This window comes from Chiloscyllium punctatum, chromosome 20 (assembly GCF_047496795.1).
Source record: "Chiloscyllium punctatum isolate Juve2018m chromosome 20, sChiPun1.3, whole genome shotgun sequence".
In the NCBI taxonomy this organism is placed as follows: Eukaryota; Metazoa; Chordata; class Chondrichthyes; order Orectolobiformes; family Hemiscylliidae; genus Chiloscyllium; species Chiloscyllium punctatum.
Genome location: NC_092758.1, coordinates 27,090,846 through 27,108,719, shown reverse-complemented (window position 1 = coordinate 27,108,719; position 17,874 = coordinate 27,090,846). Strand labels below are relative to the sequence as shown.

Genomic DNA, 17,874 nt, shown 5'->3' with positions numbered 1-17,874 from the left:
TCTTAAAAGTTGCAAGTAGCTACCTTAGAATCAGATTTTCAACACATCTTCACTTTTAGTTCATGTGGAATTGTTAACCGAAAGGAGAGAAACATTTTTGGTAGAAGAGTTGAGAGAAAACTTTCCAGAAAACAAATCAAGCAATTTAAGTGTGGGAAAACCATCTGAGTGAAAACCCCTTGTCGTGGAATGACATCACAATCAAGTATGTTGCCCCTCCCCCCCAAAAAATGTTTCTGATAGACAAGCTAAATGAGTGGTAAGAAGGTGACAAATGGAATATAAAGTGGATAAATGGGAGGTCATTCCAGAAAACGAAAAAGCCTAGATTTTCTTTGAAAACTGGCAAAAAGCTACCAAATACTAATATTCAGAAGATCTGTCTTGCCATGTGTTACAAGGGAAATGAAATACAGAGTACAGAAGTCTTTTTGAAATTCTACTCAGTTTTACTAATCTGTGTAGTTGGGATCTCCATAATCGAAAGAATGATAAAATATCTTGTAGGTGCTGCAAAGATACTTTAGATGGATTCCTACGATGAGGAAATTATCCTATGAGGAGAGGCTTGAGAAAAATAAATGTAAATTTTCTAGAGGAGTATTGAAAAAAATTGAAAATGATCTTATTGAAGTAGACTAAATAGAGAGGGTTTGACAGTCTGGATACTGAGCGATTGGACAACCTGGCTAGAGCATCGAGAATTACAGGTACATAACCTTAAAAGAAGGGATCAACCATTTAGGATTAGGATGAGGAATAATTTCTTAATCTAGAGATTGTGAATCTTTGGAAGTCTCTATCCCTATTATCAAGAATATTTATGGCTGAGAATGGTAGACTTTTACATTCTACAGGATTTGAGGGACGTAAAAATTAATAGAGTTGAATTTTAAGATAAAAGGTGACCTTATGAGATGGTGAGAGAAACAGAGTTAACATTTTAAATCTGGCAACTCCTCTTCAGAACTGTTCTCAGATCTCCATCATCCATAATTCTTTGTTTCATGATGAATAGTGGAGTAGATTCCAAATGTTGTATGACTTACACCTATTTCTTGGTTTCTTCCACCTTACACAAAAACAAAAACGACAATTTCCAAACATTTCTAGCATAACATTCATGCAGCAAAGGTAAAAGTTGACACATTCGTTGACTTTGCGCAATTATCGATTAGTAATCCCATCTGAGCAAAGTGATTAGAATGAGTTTCATCTATTGACAATTTTTATGATGGGAAGGGAAATGCACATTGCTATGCAGCAGTTTCAACATAAATACTTATTACTATAGCATAAGTTTGAATCTAGTTTCTTTGTAGGGTTGAAAGACGCTATTCAGAAATAAATTGAACAAAATTAAATTTGGCTTGAGCAGATATGTGTAGACAGCAAAATAACAAACTGCACTCAGCCTCAATCACTTACTTTTCATAGAAAGTCTGACAGGTTGAAAACTCAGCAAAATAAAATCTGATTGGCTTGATGGGTGATGCTTTATGTTGTTTTCTGATATGAATTATCTGTAACAGCTATTTGATAGTTTGATTGAACTATGCAAATCTCACAAACACACTCAATAACTGCAGTGGCCATTCTGTGAGCTAGTATCAATCATGATTAGCAAAGATTTCTTGAGAATCATGCAATAGCAAGTGAATGGAAAAAAAACTACCTGGATTTTAACTTTTGATCTTCATCACCAGCAAAGCCAACAGAATGAGTGTGGACTGTCAACAATTTTGATGCCTCATCCCTGCACCCCTTCCCTTGTGTTTGCAGTCAAGCCTCAAGTTAATAAATAATGGCAATTTGGATAACAGTCTGTGGATAGTTTGGGAGACCCAGCTTACTGATTAGGCATCGGTACCTAATTCTGACACCGATGACAGAAAATGTTCCATTCTTTAGTAATGTCACCCTTTTCCCTTAAATATATTATGTGTGTGTGTGTGTGTGTATATATATATGTATATGTATATATGTATATTGAATTGCTGCAGAGATACCCATGATTCTATTAGGGAAAGAGTTCCAGCAAGAGAAAAGGAATGGTGCTATATTTGCAAATCAGGAAGATGTGGGGCTTGGAGTGAACTTGTATGTCACAATACTCTATGTGCCTAACAGCCTTATCATTCTAGATGGTATCAAGTATGTATGTATATATATATATATAGTTAAAGCTAATTCATGGGGGGGGGGGGGGTCTAATTTAGTTGTGTAATTAGAAATAAATTTAATCTGTGTCATTTTATGTAGCAACCAAATGTACATTCATTTAGGAATGTGGCCTGTACAAACCATGAAAGCATTAAATGGACAGAAGAGTATCAGAAAAAATTCAGATAACATATTTTTCTGGTTGTTATGCAACAATGTAGTTTCATTCAGAATGGCAACACATTGCTCATGATCGAGTGTTGAGTGATAAAATGGTAATTGACCTGTTTTGCAGATTTTTCTAGTCGCCTGTTCATATTGGTTTGTTATGTCCAGGGCAGGTAGGTTAAACCTGAACTTTTTGACTGGCATACTACCAGTTAACATCAATTATACAGAGAAAGGTTACATTTGATTTTTACTGAGGAATATGGTTGGTATATCAAATTTGGAACTGAGGTAGGTTATTTCCAGAACCATTAAGAATTAGATCAACCCGATTGGAAAACTTAATGTATGAAAAGTAAGTAAATATTGATGTTTGATGTATTGCCTTTGAGTAACGGTCACTCCCAATGAAAAATATGACATACGTAGCAGCAGAATCGGAAAGTAACAAAAAACAGAAGAAAATTTTGCTGTATTTTATACACATAGCCCAAGTAAACAAGTTCTTGTTTTAATTTGTTCGGGCCATCTGGGCGTCACAAGCTGGGCCAGTATTTATTACCAATCCCCGATTGCCCTCGAGACAGTGATGTTGAAGTGCCTTCTTGAATTGCTGCAGAGATACCCATGATTCTATTAGGGAAAGAGTTCCAGCAAGAGAAAAGGAATGGTGCTATATTTGCAAATCAGGAAGATGTGGGGCTTGGAGTGAACTTGTATGTCACAATACTCTATGTGCCTAACAGCCTTATCATTCTAGATGGTATCAAGTATAGATTTGGAAGATGCGATCCAGGGAGCAATTTCTGCAGTGCATCCTGTAGATCAAATGTCAGTGATTGTGGACGTGGTGCCAATCAAACAGGCTGTTTTGGCCTTGATTGTATCAAGCTTCACGAGCGTGGTTGGAGCAGCATTCATCAAAGTAAATGGAGTTGAGTATTCCACCACACTCCTGACTTGCACCTTGTTGGAGTTTAGAGGGGATGGGCCAAAAATTGGTAAATGGGATGAGGTCACATTGGGATATCTGGTTGACACGGACGAGTTGGACCAAAGGGTCTCTTTCCATGCTACATGACTGTATGGTGGACAGGCTTTGGGGAGTCTGGATATTAGTTCAGTTCATAGTTAAACCAACGCTGCAAAGGTCAGGCACAATGTATCCCTAACGGATTCCAAACTGAGTGTTAGTGAATAGTTTATTGATAAAGAAGTGCAGCCTGAGAGTATCATTGATGATTCCTTCTAAACTTTGCTGATGAGTGTAGAGTAATGGAGCGCTAAATACCAGGTTTCATTTGCTCTATTTTGTAGGTATTTCTAATCAACTGTTCATATAGGTTTTGACATCCTGGAAACAAATAGAATAGTAATTTGTTGTCTTTTTTTTAAGTCACCATACATCTGTGCCTATATGAATAGCAGAAATCATACATAAAAAGAATTAAGATATCATATCATCACCCTACTTATGGGCCTCAATCAGCAGATCAAAAAGGTCATCCATGGGTTGGGCTGTTATCACAACTCCTTCCGCCCAAGGATCAACCTCAAGAATCTTCTCTGCAGCAGTTTTCTGGACTGCTTCCAATGCAAATTCGTCCTCGAGATTTGAGAAAGGATGTAAGAATATACCTTACTCTGGACACTGTTCATCAAATCCTTGGGCTACCTGTCTCAAGGCTCCCTTACTTTTAAATTTCATTTACCTTCCAGTGAACACCAACTTACCATCTGCCTTCCTGATTATTTGCTGCATCTGCATACTTTTGTTCCGTGTACAGACACCCAGTTCCCACTGTACTGCAGTATTTTGTTGCATCTCTCCATTCCCCTTTTCTGTTCTTTCCAAAGTGAATGAGCATACATTTTCTCTATTATTTTCCATCTGCAAAATTTTGCCAACTCACTTACCTGTCCATTTATCTTTTCACACCACATCCTCTTTACAACTTGCATTCCTATCTATCTTCATTGAGCTACAATACATTTGGCTCCTGCATCTAAGTCATTATAGATTTTGAGACCAACTCCACAGTGACTGACAATTCTTAATCAGGAATTCAAACTTATTGGAAACAATGATGAGTCATTCTTTCCAAATTTAAAAAAAACATTAACTGTATCAAATGACTGAAAGCTATGACTAAAAATATTACCTTGAGTAAACAACTTATACAAAACTACAGAAACAAACAATTTTTCTTCCTTCTCGGTCTCCCCGGGATCAAAAGTCTCAAACAGCTCCCAGCTGCTCTCAGTTTCTAATGGGTTGCTTATCTGTTACTTTCCTAGCTGGTTAATTTAGAATCCAGAATTGTCTCAAATTGAAGGTACACAATATACAGTAGTGGTTTCTTCATCTAGACTCAAGCTCAGCAAATCTTCCATCCTCTTTCAATGCATGAACTCAGGTCTCCATGATGAATGATAGAACCAACATTTTTATCTCTTTATTGTGCAGTCTGGGCTGATTCCAACAGGGAAGGGACGCAATAGCCTAATGGTATTGTTCTACTGATGAGCACTCAAAATGCCAGGGCTTAACAGGCTATGGACCAAGTGCAGGTAAATGGGATTAATGTGGTTGTTTGGCATAGATACGCTGGGCAGAAGGCCTGTTTCTCTATTGTGAGACTTTAATGCTATCAATCCAGAGGCCTAGGTAATGCTCGGAGGATGCGGGTTGTATCAGATGGTGGAATTTGAAGAAAATTCTGGAATTAATAGTCCAAAGAAAACCTTGTAGTTGATTGTTGAGAAGACCCACCTTGGTGAACTAATGTCCTTAAAAGAACTAAAACAGCCATGCTTACCTGGTTTGGCTGAGATTTAAATCCAAGCCCACAGCAACATGACTGACTCTTAATTGCCCTGGGGCAATTAGGATTGGGCAAGAAATACTGGCCAAGACAGCAATGCCCATATCCTGTGAATGAATGTTAAAAAATCAACTTGGCTTCCTCTCCATCCCTTAGTAACCTGTAGACCACAAGGAGACCAGATGACAAACACATTTGACCATATTTCTGGATTTATAGTGAAATCTGTATGTCAATTGGCTTCCTCACTCTCTTCCCATATCAAATTGGGAAGACATTACCTTTTTAAGCAAGTAGAGATATCAATTGCTCAGATCCTAACGTGGTAAACAGTTGGATATCCCAGAAGCAATTATTATAAAGTCTCATTACAGTTACAGTCTGACCAGCTGAAAATGATCCATTTATCCCAACGCCAATTTTCATTAACTAACTTATCCTCTATCCTTATGAATCTAGAACACCACTATGGGCTCCACTCTAGTGTAGCAACCAGTTGTGTGACTTTATTGAATGCTTTTTGGAATCTGAAAATTTGATCATTCTCAAGTAAGAGAAGACAATTGCCTCATGTTATCATAGCTAGATTATTAATCTAGAGATCCAAGTAATGTTCTAGGATCCTGGGTTGAAATACTGCCATGGCAGACGATGCAAAATGAATTCAATAAGAATCTGGAATTCCTCAAGGTCAGCATTCACTACCAAGTATGATTGTCCACCCAGAAATTCCAACAACACAACAGATGTAATTTTTATAAATGTAACTTTCCCACCGACAGATGTAAGATTAGCTGACCTGTAATTTTTTGCTTTCTGTCTTCCTCCTTTCTGCAAGAAAGTTGGAGTTTTGAAGAGTAAGAGATGACTTAAGAGATTAAACAAGAGGCTTTTTAAAGGGTGTAAATGGAAAAGATGTTTCCTTTTTTGGGAAGAGTCCAGATATACAAGTCACAACTGAAAACTAAAGGCTCACTTATTTAATATTTGAGATTTTCTTATCCCCCTCAAGAGATTCCAAACTGATTGGAATTCTCTCCCTTAAAAGGCAGTGAAAGTAGAGTCCTTGAATTTTTTTTTTAAGTAGAGGCCTTGACGAATAAGGGAGCAAAAAGGTTATCAGGGTTGGTAGGAATCAGGAGTAATTATATCAGCCATCACCCTTGCATAACAAAGATAGGCTCCAAGCAGTGGCCTACTGCTGTACCTAATTCATTGGTTCTTGTGGAATTCCATTCTGATAGGACTATTCCAAAATCAAGAGAGTTTTAAAAAAAAGAGTAAAATCATTGTCTCTACTATCTCTACAACCACTTATGTTAGGACCATATAATGGAGACCATTAAGTCCAAGAGACTTGACAGACTTGAAAATTGCTGAAAAACAAAGTATTTTCAAAGTTTTTCATCTTGTACTCATCAGGACAATTTGTAAGAATACCACTCAAGGTGAAATTAACACTTACGCTGCATAAGGGGCAGTGTTGTTTATTTGGCAAGTCGTTTGTTAAGTGATAGAGGTGTTGCTGTGGAGAATACACACATTAATGCTGAATGACAGTTGATCAGTTACATTTTATTGAAATGAGGCAGATAGAACACAGGGTGTTTGTTTAACACAACAAGATAGGTGAAACCTACTTGCTGATTCACTTTTAGGGCAGAGCCAAACTACCAAGTTTAACATTTAAACAAGCTTGGCAGTTAACTGTCAATCAGCAATAGGAGCATTCTCAATGTAACACATCTACCATAGACTAGACTACTTGCCAACCTCGCACATCCCTCTTGTACACTAACAATGTTGGCTTCCCGTCAAATTGTTATTCTTGAAAGTTGGCCTGGTGAATGCAAAGTGAAAAAGGTTCAACAAATTGTGACTTCTTCAACAACACTAAATTTAACTTGAAAATACATTGAAAGTTGCTACTGAACATTATGACAAACATTTTGATGAATGTAAAACCAAGAACTGTGGATGCTGGAAATCTGAAACTATTTCTGACGAATGCTCCCTGGACTCAAACCCTGACTCTGCTTTCTCTCCACTGGTACTACAAGACTTCAGTTTCTCAGCAATTTCTGTTTTGTTGTTGACAACTATTAAGTTGTTCAACTGCTGATCCTTACCAATTCACATACACCTTGACTCAGCCCAACATTGCCATTCCATCACTGTCACAGGGTCAACTTCTGGAATCTCCTTCCTCACAACACTGTACAGATATACCTACACCACATGTACAACAACAGGCCAATTCAGGATGGGGAATAGATGATGGCCTGGCCAGTGATGCTTACATCCCAGGATGAATAAAAAAATGTTTCTCTCCAAGAGTAGAGACAATTGTTTACACGATCATCACTCATCATAAACAGATTAGATAACTTACAGTATGGAAACAGGCCCTTCGGCCCAACATGTCCACACCGCCCCACCGAAGCGCAACCCACCCATACCCCTACATCTACCCCTTACCTAACACTACGGGCAATTTAGCATGGCCAATTCACTTGACCTGCACATCTGTGGAGTGTGGGAGGAAACCGGAGCACCCGGAGGAAACCCACGCAGACATGGGGAGAATGTGCAAACTCCATACAGAAAGTCGCCTGAGGTGGGAATTGAACCCAGGTCAAGTGGGCAGCACGGTGGCACAGTGGTTAGCACTGAGACCCGGGTTCAATTCCCACCTCAGGCGGCTGACTGTGTGGAGTTTGCACGTTCTCCCCGTGTCTGCGTGGGTTTCCTCCGGGTGCTCCGGTTTCCTCCCACACTCCAAAGATGTGCAGGTCAGGTGAATTGGCTATGCTAAATTGTCCGTAGCGTTAGGCAAGGGGTAGATGTAGGGGTATGGGTGGGTTGCGCTTCGGCGGGTCGGTGTGGACTTGTTGGGCCGAAGGGCCTGTTTCCACACTGTAAGTAATCTAATCTAAAAAAAAATGAGCAATTTCATTGCAACCAACACATGTGACAACTAGAAAGTGAAGTCTGCGATGGAGAAGAGGCAAAATAAAGGCTCACTGTCACCATCGTATTGGGGGGGGGGGGGGGGGGGCGGGTTAAGAGAGGAATCCAGGCTCCTTAAACTCAATTCGGCAACGCCAGAGCGGTAACCGTATTGCCTCGATTGATAAATCGGCGACCTCACACTCGCCGGTGTCTCCACAGCAGCACCTCCACCATGATCAATAAACAGTACACCCCGGGACTCACCATAGCAACCTCCGTGCACCATGACCCAATACGCCCCAGCCCATCTGGGGCACTCATTTCCTTAACAAAGTGTACAAGAGGGTGTGCAGAGCCCAGCCTTGCCCTCCCGGTGTGTCCCAGCCGTCACGTCAGACCGACAGGGGGAAACTCACCAGAGACCAGCGACTGACCCAAAACTCGCACCACCAGCATCCCCCGGCGGCCTCTCAGACACACCACAGCCCCTTCGGTGCTCGACAACTCAGCTCTACACACAACAAATTTAATACACCCTGGAGCGGGGAGGAGGTGGTCGCGCCTAATATCAGAATAGTTGCCGGTGTCAATATGGAAGAGCGAAGGCTTCGTCCCCAGATCTCCACTTCAGTCTGCTTGACGTAGACCACACAACCCCCTAACCCATGACGTCCGGGAGAACGCCCAACTACGTCAGCACGCCACAATGACCGACGTCACTGCCATCAGCGTGTGACGCTGGGTGGATGGGTGGGGGAGATGTAGGGCCAATTCTCGCGATATCGGAGCCGGCCGGTGCTGCACGAGAATCCATCGCAGTGAGTTGAGGAGTAGGTAGCGGCGGCTGTTCATTCACCAGAAAGATTGCGGTAATACGGACGGTGAAAAGAGACATCTTTGTCGGCTCCCCTTTCACAGTTTAGGACGGAAGAGAAAGTAACCGGAGGTGGGGTGGGGGCTGAGTGTATCTGAAGGGTTCGGAGTGTTGATCGAGTTTATCCGCAGTCTGCGCTTTGGCCTGGAGATGTCTGTGGTCGGCTTCGACGTGGGTTTCCAGAGCTGTTATGTGGCCGTGGCGAGGGGCGGCGGCATCGAAACGGTCGCCAACGAATATAGCGACAGGAGCACCCCGTAAGTAACGGCCGAGCGACGCGGGTGGCCCAGGGGCGAGTGAATGCGCCGGTTGGTGTGAGGCCTATTTTCTCTCTGCCCAACCCCCTCCCGCCCAGCTAAGACAAGCGCGTGGCCGGACGGGGAGGAGGTGCTGACTGACATCTTACTCATTGCCCCATGCACTTTGTCTTCTAGAATTTTCTTTCCAATTTCTCTTGCTGAACGCTGGCACCAATATTTTTCCTTTCCCCCTCCTCAAAACCTTTTGAGGTATTCGGCCTTCTTTTGCCGCACTGTACGGGTTGTATTTTAATTCAGCAGACATTGATCTCCGAAGAGCTCATGTTGGACTGGGCAATGAGTTAACTTGTTTCTCTTTCCACAGATGCTTCTATACCTGCTGAGATTCTCTAATAATTTTTGGGTGTTTTTTAATTTCAACGGACATCTTGTTACTTTATAACTATTGCAGATTTAAGTGTCTACTGTCTTTGGATTGTCAGTGTCTATAACCTGCATTGAAAATATGCTAAGTATTTTTTAAGGGGGAAAAGAGAAGTATTTGCTCCAAATCTATTTTAGTTTTCCTGTGTTTACAGAAATAGCTACTTCGCAAATATCTTTACTTTAATTATAAATATTTACACTATATTTGCTGTCAATTCCCTATTGACAGTAGATTGTCGCATATAACTACAAAGGGTGTCTCTGCTGAGAAGGTAATGTAATATTACATTGATCACTACTTATAACAGTGAGCAAATCCTACATTGGAATAATTTATTTCAGTAATTGATGTGATCCCTGTTCGGAACTAAATGTGAATTTGTGTCCGTCAATACTATGAAGGTACTGGTGTTGGACAACCTGACAAAGGAGCAGCATTTTGAAAACTTGTGATTTCAAATAAACCTGTTTGTATGTGACTTCTGACCTTATCTATAAATATTGATTGATTTTAACTTTTGGAATTTAAAAAAAATCAAACTTCCAGCATCCATAGTATTTAGCTTCCAAAGTGTCATCTTTCTCTCCCTAGTTTGTTTTCCTTTTTTTCTTTGCTGCCGACCTAAACAACCCCACAATTATCAAAGTTGTGACGTGCAGTTTTTTTAAATTAAAACTGTTGTTATTCCCAGTATACCGTTTAATATTTTTCAAGCTGCTTCAGAGAAAATTGAACTGACCAGCTTCTGAAACATTGCTTGCATCAACAACTGAATGGCAGTAAGCTGCAGTTTAATTGGCATTTTAAATCAATATCAATCTTTATTTGCTTTTTGTCTCTGAAATGGTTTTATTGTATGAATATTGCTCATGCTATTGCTCAGTCAATTTTAAATTGCATAATTTGCTTGCATTTACCTGAAACACATTGCTTATGTTTAAAGACCTAGATTTTCTTCAGTCAAATTAATTTTTGATTTAATTTGCTTCTTTGATAATTTCAAGAACTTGAATTTTCTTGAATTGCACTAACTGCTAATTTTTCTCTATGTTCTAAGACAACATTTTGTCAACTATTTCAGAGCCAATTCAGTTGACATCTGCCTTTCACCATAACCTATAAATTAGTCCTATCAAAGAATCTGAAGTATTTAGAGAAATCTGATTTTACCTTTGTGTGCGTTTCAGCTCTTAATCTTTGTTGTGAAGAGCAGGACACTTAGTAGAAGGCAAGAAGGGTGTCTATATAATTCTAAGACCTCTGGTAACTGACACAATTGCTGCAGAAAATATATATTTTTCTCCAAATGTATTCTTTTGAAAACTGCGTTTAGCATTATATCCAATATAAATGCTTTCACTTCAAACAAATGATCATGTATCATGGCAAGTTAAGTGGATGGAGATCCATGACACAAAATCGTGAATCAGTTTACTCCGTGCAACTGGAAAACCATCCAAAATCAGCTTATCAATATTTTTGGGGAAAAAAGGATGCTTGGTGGATGGCCATGAAACCTTGATCTACAGTTATTTTGAAATGGATTTGGTTTGCAGTCAAAATGAGTGCAGATTTGTCTGGATTTCCCATTCCTCTTTTGAAGAGGATAATAGAACAGATTCTATTGAGATAAATTGCATCAGTTGATGATGGATTGCACCTGCTGTTAACCCACATGGTTATGTCAACAAATCGAGGAAGTTCCAGCTAGTTGACTGCTTCATCTGTAAAATATTAATGGATTGTCATCTGGAATTTTGACCCACAGCTAACCATCTCCATAATAGGTAAAGCAATGAAGAACAGCATAATGCGACAAATCCACATCTCTGACTTTAACGATGTTATCACAGGGGACATAACTGTTTCCAGTTTAAATATACAACAAGTGGGTTTATCTGGCAGCATCAAAGAAAATTGACAAGAGGGCATTGTATTTGCTTGAATCTCCTGACTTCCCAAAGACCCAGGCCATTATTGGTGATGCTACCGTTGCTCTCCAGACACTTAATGGTTTTTGTGAACAGCAACCACTATATTCCATCAGGTAATGCAGATGTTTTGTGTGCAGAAACATGGGGTCATGCAGGTGATTGTCTAGTTCCCATAATTTTCTTTTCAGAAAATCATCTGTGGGCTGTTTGAAAGAGAAATCATGGAGATTTTGATTCCTAAAAGAATAAGGCTTTTGAATTGCAATTTGTGATAGTTGCAGAAGTCACAAATGTGTGTGTGGATGACAGGAGAACTGAATTATTTTTCATAAAGCAGCTCATCAGAAGCTGTATAGTATGGATTCATATTAAAATGCAACTCTGAAGGATTTCTGTTATTATCTGCTGCATTCTACATAAACTGATCATCCAGTGAGTTTGAGAATATCCATCAACAGTGAAAGAATTGATTAGGGTGATCAATGGATAATATACATGAATTTTATAAGGCATTTTAAAGTTCTCGTGGGGCAGACTGGCTAATAAAGTGAAAGCCATTGGGATACAGGGGAGTTTGGAGAGTTGAATCCAAAATTAGCAATGATGCATTTCTTTGCACGTAGAAAGTAGTTTCTTATGATGTTCCACAGGGTTTAGTGTTGCACACCTGTTTAAGTTCGTGATTTGAACTTAACTGTGCAAAGCGTGATTGGGAAATTTGGTGACACAAAATGAGATCTTATAATTGATGACCAAGAGAATTTCTGTCGATCCCAGAATGATATCAGTGGTCTGCTTGAGTGGTCAGAAAAGTGACAAAAAGAATTCAATCAGGGGAAAAAAAGGAGGTGCTTTGAGATGCATATCAGAAGGTCCTTTGAAGATAGCAGGATAGGAAGATTAGATGGTAAAGAAGGCATACAGAATGCTTTCCTTTGTTGGATGAGGCATAGAATTCAAAGGAAGGGGTGAAATATTGGAACTCAAGAAATTAGTTAGGCTACCGCTGGAATCTACTTTACAGTTCTGAAATTGAGGAAAGATTGAATTGACCTGGAGAGTTCAGTGGAGATCTGAAAGAATCTTGCCAGAGCTTGAAAGTTGCAACAATGAAGAAAGATTAGATAGTTATCTTCCTTTTTAAAATAGAGGGTGAGGGGGCCTTAATTGAAGGGTCTGAATTGAGCAGTCAGGAAAGACCTTTTCCTGATGGAGAGCTCAGTTGTCGTGGACCAGGTACTTCAGCTGGAAGGAACAAAGGGATCTAAAAACTTTTTCACTGTTAGAATGGAGGGTATCCGGAATTCCCTTTTTTTTGGTAGGGGCAGGAACTCTGACGTCACTGAAAGAAGCTAGATCTGTACCTGGAGTACTTTAACCTACGAGATTGTGGAACACATGTTGGAAGCTGGAATTAAAATGAGTGGCTTGCTTTTTAATTTTCAACCCATACTGACACAACAATTTGGCTTCTTTCCCCTGTGCCATGAATTTCCCATGGAGATTAGATTAGATTCTCTACAGTGTGGAAACGGGCCCTTTGGCCCAACACGTCCACACCGACCCTCCGAAGAGCAACCCATCCAGACCCATCTCCCTCTGACCAATGCACCCAACACCATGGGCAATTTAGCATGGCTAATTCACCTGACCTGTACATCTTTGGATTGTGGGAGGAAACCGGAGCGCCCACACAGACACTGGGGGAATGTGCAAACTCCACGCAGACAGTCGCCCGAGGCTAGAATCAAACCTGGGACTCTAGTGCTGTGAGGCAGCGGTGCTAACCACTGAGCCATCTGCCGCCTTATGGATAGTCTAGGCCAAAATAGGACCTTGACAGAGTGTATCTGCCAAAACAATTTTACAGTTGCCCACCTTATCTGACGACTTGTGTGGCATTCATTACTGATTTGCTCCTCCTTGTCATGAATCGATCATGTGAAATTTGAAGAGCTTTCTGGGTGACAGTCAAATGGCGTTTTTGTGACCAGGTCTGTCAAGAGACATACTGTCGGGTTCGATTCTTGTTCTGTTTGTTGTGTACGTTAATGATAAAACGTAGGAGGTATTATTAGTAAGCTTGTAGATGACATGGAAACTAATGTGGTAAATGGTAAGAGGGAAAGTGTTAAGCTGGTTGGTGGAAAAAGGAATTTAATGCTGAAAAGTGAAATGATGCAGTTTGGTGGGGACTAACCAGGTAAATGAGTATGAATAGGATCTGAAAAAGTATAGACCGTCAAGGGTCTTGATGTGTATGTCTATAGATCCTTAATGGCAACAGAACAGGTAGAAAAAGTGGTTAAGAAGGCTTATGGGATACTTATTAGTTAAGATATTGAATACAAGAGCGAAGAGATGATAAGAGCTGTTATAATGAAATATTGTGTGCAATTCGATTGCCACACAATCTGAAGGATGTGATTGCATTGAAGGGTGCAACAAGAGGGCATAAGTTTAAAGTGAGAGGGGAAAGTTTAAAAGGGACTTAAGGGGCAATTTTTAATGCAGAGGCTGCTGCATATATGGAATGAGCTGCCAGAGGAAGTGGTGGAAGCCGCTACGATTGCAGCTTTTAAAAGGCATCTGTGTGGGTACATGGGTAAGAAGGGTTTATTGGGATTGGAGTGAAATGCTGTCAGGTGAGACTGGATTCATTTATTATATTGTGTCGGCGTAGATGAGTTGAACCGAAGGGGTCTGTTTCCATGTTCTAAGGCTCTAACTGTAAAACTGATTCACCAGGATATTGCCTGGACTGGAGCGAATCAGCTGTGGAGACACTCCACGGGCAAGGGTTGTTTTCCATCAAGCAAAAAAGGTTGAGCAGATGTTCTAACTGAAGTTTAAAAAACGTTTTGAAGGTAGATAGGGAGAAATATTTCCCCTTGCTAAAGGGCTCAGTAATCACGTGATACAGTTTTAAGGAGGTGAACAGGAGGTTTTGAGGGGATTGAGGGCAAATGTTTTCACCCAGATGGTTTTGGGTGGTAAAGAGGGGAACTGTGAAGATATTTTAGGATTTAGATGAATGCTTAATGCCGTGATGCACAGTCCCAAGGGCCAAGTGCTGGGAAATCATGATTACAATGTGTGGACCTTCGACTGGTGTGGGCAATATGGGCCCAAAAGCCTTTTCTGTACTTCAAAAACTACTGATTTCCAGGTAGCTGAGTAAATGAGTATGCATCACTTAGTTATTTTTATTGGAACTTTTCTTTGTGCTTGCTTTTAGAGATTGAAAACAATAATTTGTCTATTTTCATGTCAAAACAAGACAAATTTCTTTAAAGCATAGCGAAGATGTCCAGTTAAATGTGCCATTTGGCTGATCCTAAAAGATGTGGTTTCAACTGTTCCAGTCTGCCATTGCAAAGCTTGTAATAAAATACTGCACTCAAATGTCACAAGGGCATCTACAACAGTTTTCCAAGGGTGTCCTTATTAGTGGTTGTGTGTGACTCATCTTTGTGATAGCTCCTAGTTCTTTTTTAATCTTGTGACTAATGGTGTTATTGACAAAATTCAGTCAGCAAACTAATTGCACGATTGTTCCATACTTTCACAGTATTAATTGAATTTATTAGGCAAACATCACTTCCTTCAAAGCATTACGAATTGTATTTATTAATGGCAAAGATCTAATTGATAAAGTTTGTTTTTATATTACTGGATATGCTGTCCTGTGATACCAACTTGAGCTTGTACATTTCCAATGTGTTTTATTTTTCTTATTTCAGAATCTTTAACATTCTGCTGTACCAATTAAGTTGAGGTGAATGTACCATGTGAGTGCATTTGGATTTGTGCTTAATTTACTTCAGGTGAAGCTATAATGAGAAATAGCCATTTTAAGTTGGGTTGTGGTATAAAGAAATTGAGTCAGAATTTGCAATGTTTTCTGATGGTTGGGATTGTCGGTCTAAGTTTGGTCAAAAGCTGCAGTACAATTATATCTGCTTTATATATATTTACAGAAAACAGTATATAAATAAATGCTTAGTAGTGAAGAATTTAAACATTGCTAAAAGGAGACCAATAGTTGAAGCTTTTCATCTTGAGCTCATTAGAGATGCACCATTTTATGTAGCCCATGAAGAGGGTGCTGATTGGCTGGATTATCTTGTCATAGAGATGCAAAAAGAAGGGTTTGTATGATTAATGGTAGGCCCTTGGGTAGTCTTGGAGAACAGAGGGACCCAGGGATTCTGGTACATAATGTTTTTGCAGTTTGTGTCACACGTAGACAGGGTGGTACAAAAGGAGTTTGGCACACTTGCCTTCATTGCTCAGCCCGTTGAGTATAGGAGTTGGGAAGTCATGTTGAGGTTGTATAGGACATTAATGAGACCTCTTTAGGAATAATGTTCAGTTCTAGTTGCCCAGTTATAGGAAGAATATTATTGGAGAGGGTTCAGTAGAGGACCCATACCATCCTTTTCCTTAGCCTGTAAATTGCTTCACATCATAAGCTCAACAATTTCCCTTTGAAACTATAATTGAATCTGGCTCCACAACACACACTCTCGTGCAGTGTTTTACAGAACTTCATCACTTGATACATATTTGCTCTTTTGCCATTCACCTTAGATCAGAATCTTTGTTTTCAACTGTTCCTTCCACAAATGGGGGTAGCAGATGGCGAGAAACAATATCTGGGCACTTCATGATTTTGCATGTCTCGGACGTATCTTTCATGAACTTTGCCTTTCCAAGCAGAAGAACAGTCTGATCTAAAATAAAACTAAGAAATGCAGTTGCTGGGCCTCCTGAAACAAAAACAGAAATTGTTGGAAAAACTCAACAGGTCTGGCAGCATCTATGGAGAGAGAACCAAGTTAATGTTTCTAGTCCAGTGATCTTTCAGTTCATCTCTCTTCAGATGCTTTCAGACCTGTTGAGTTTGTCCTGTTTCTGTTTTCTCTAAATTCCTCATTCCTGTACTTGATTCATTTTTGAACCCTCTCTAAATCTTCACATTTTTCCTAAAGTGTAGCTCCCAGAATTGAGCACAATTCTCCATTTGAGACCAGCAGTTTTTTCAACACAGGTTCATTGCTACGACTTTGCTTTTATTACTGTATGGCTCTATTTATAAAGCTTAAGACCGCATATGACTGTTTAATCATTTTTAACAATTTGCCCTGTGACCTTCAACAATTTGTGAACATATGCCCCTAAGTATCTCTGCTGTGGCATTTCTTTCAAATAATATCCCTTGTTACCTTTCCCCTCACTCCTAAAGTTTATCATGTATTAGATTAATATTTTACCTGGGATGGCATGGTGGCTCAGTGATTAGCATTGCTGCCTCATAACACCAGGGACCCAGGTTCAATTCCAGCAACTCTGTGTGTGGAGTTTGCACATTCTCCCCGTGTCTGCGTGGGTTTCCTCTGGGTGCTCTGGTTTCCTCCCACAGTCCAAAGATGTGCAGGTCAGGTGGATTGGCCATGCTGGGTGGATTACTCTTTGGAGGGTCGGTGTGGACTTGTTGGGCCAAAGGGCCGGTTTCCACACTGTAGGGAATCTAATCTAATCTTAAAAAAAATCTAGCTATTCCCTCTATCTACTTAAGTTTCTATTACATAATTTGCAGTGTTGAATAGATTTTCAACTTTTCATGTGTGGGATTCTACCCTTGAAAAATATTGAAACCTTTGCCTCCTTTGTGCACTCAATCTGTTTTCGGACAGGGCCTGAAATTCCGGCATGATCTGAGCACAAATGGAGAACCCTGTTGAAAACACCTGCTTGCACCTGAACCCCAAGTGTCATTCCACCACATGTCCACACCTAGTTGCTGTCACTCTACCTGCTGGGTGGATGCGCTGTGCTGTTGGCTGTTTGGGACTGCGGGATTCAGCTGAATGCTTTGCTTTGATTTTGCCACTCTATTAAAATAGAACCAAATTGAAGAATAGTTTGTGAAACAGAGTCCTTTGCTTTGCTTCACAAGTGCATGGTCCATCAAGGTCACTTTCTATTGGTCATATCATAGAGATATACAGCATGGAAAAATATCCTTTGGTATAGAACTCTCACTCTATGTGCTTGCTGCATTGAGTGTTGAGGTCACTTTTGGTTTTTGAGGTCACTTTTGGTGGTTTTGACAGTGACGTACGGTAAACAGAGGGAAAATTGATATAAAGAACCTCGATTACTCGGCAAGATCGCAAGGTCCCGATGCTTGGCTAAACTATTATCTGGCATTCAATTATCCAGAATTCGATTAACCAAACTAAATACTCCCCACCAGTGTCCTTCA

At 40.1% G+C, this 17,874-nt stretch overlaps 2 protein-coding genes across 5 annotated transcripts in view; one reads left to right on the top strand and one right to left on the bottom strand.

Moving 5' to 3' along the window:
- Nucleotides 1-8,808, bottom strand: part of rnf14 (ring finger protein 14) — a 42,738-nt gene extending 33,930 nt beyond the window's left edge. The window contains exon 1 of one of the 4 annotated variants that reach the window (XM_072590550.1): nucleotides 8,525-8,808. The gene's annotated coding sequence lies outside the window, so the exon portion shown is untranslated. The other 3 variants (XM_072590547.1, XM_072590548.1, XM_072590549.1) reach the window with 3 other exon arrangements.
- Nucleotides 8,809-8,879: 71 nt separating this feature from the next.
- LOC140491983 (heat shock 70 kDa protein 4-like) overlaps nucleotides 8,880-17,874 on the top strand; it is a 71,648-nt gene continuing 62,653 nt past the window's right edge. Inside the window, exon 1 of the mRNA XM_072590546.1 lies at nucleotides 8,880-9,239. Within this exon, the coding sequence (XP_072446647.1) occupies nucleotides 9,133-9,239 (107 nt within the window). The 5' untranslated portion in view covers nucleotides 8,880-9,132. The remainder of the gene's footprint in view (nucleotides 9,240-17,874) is intronic.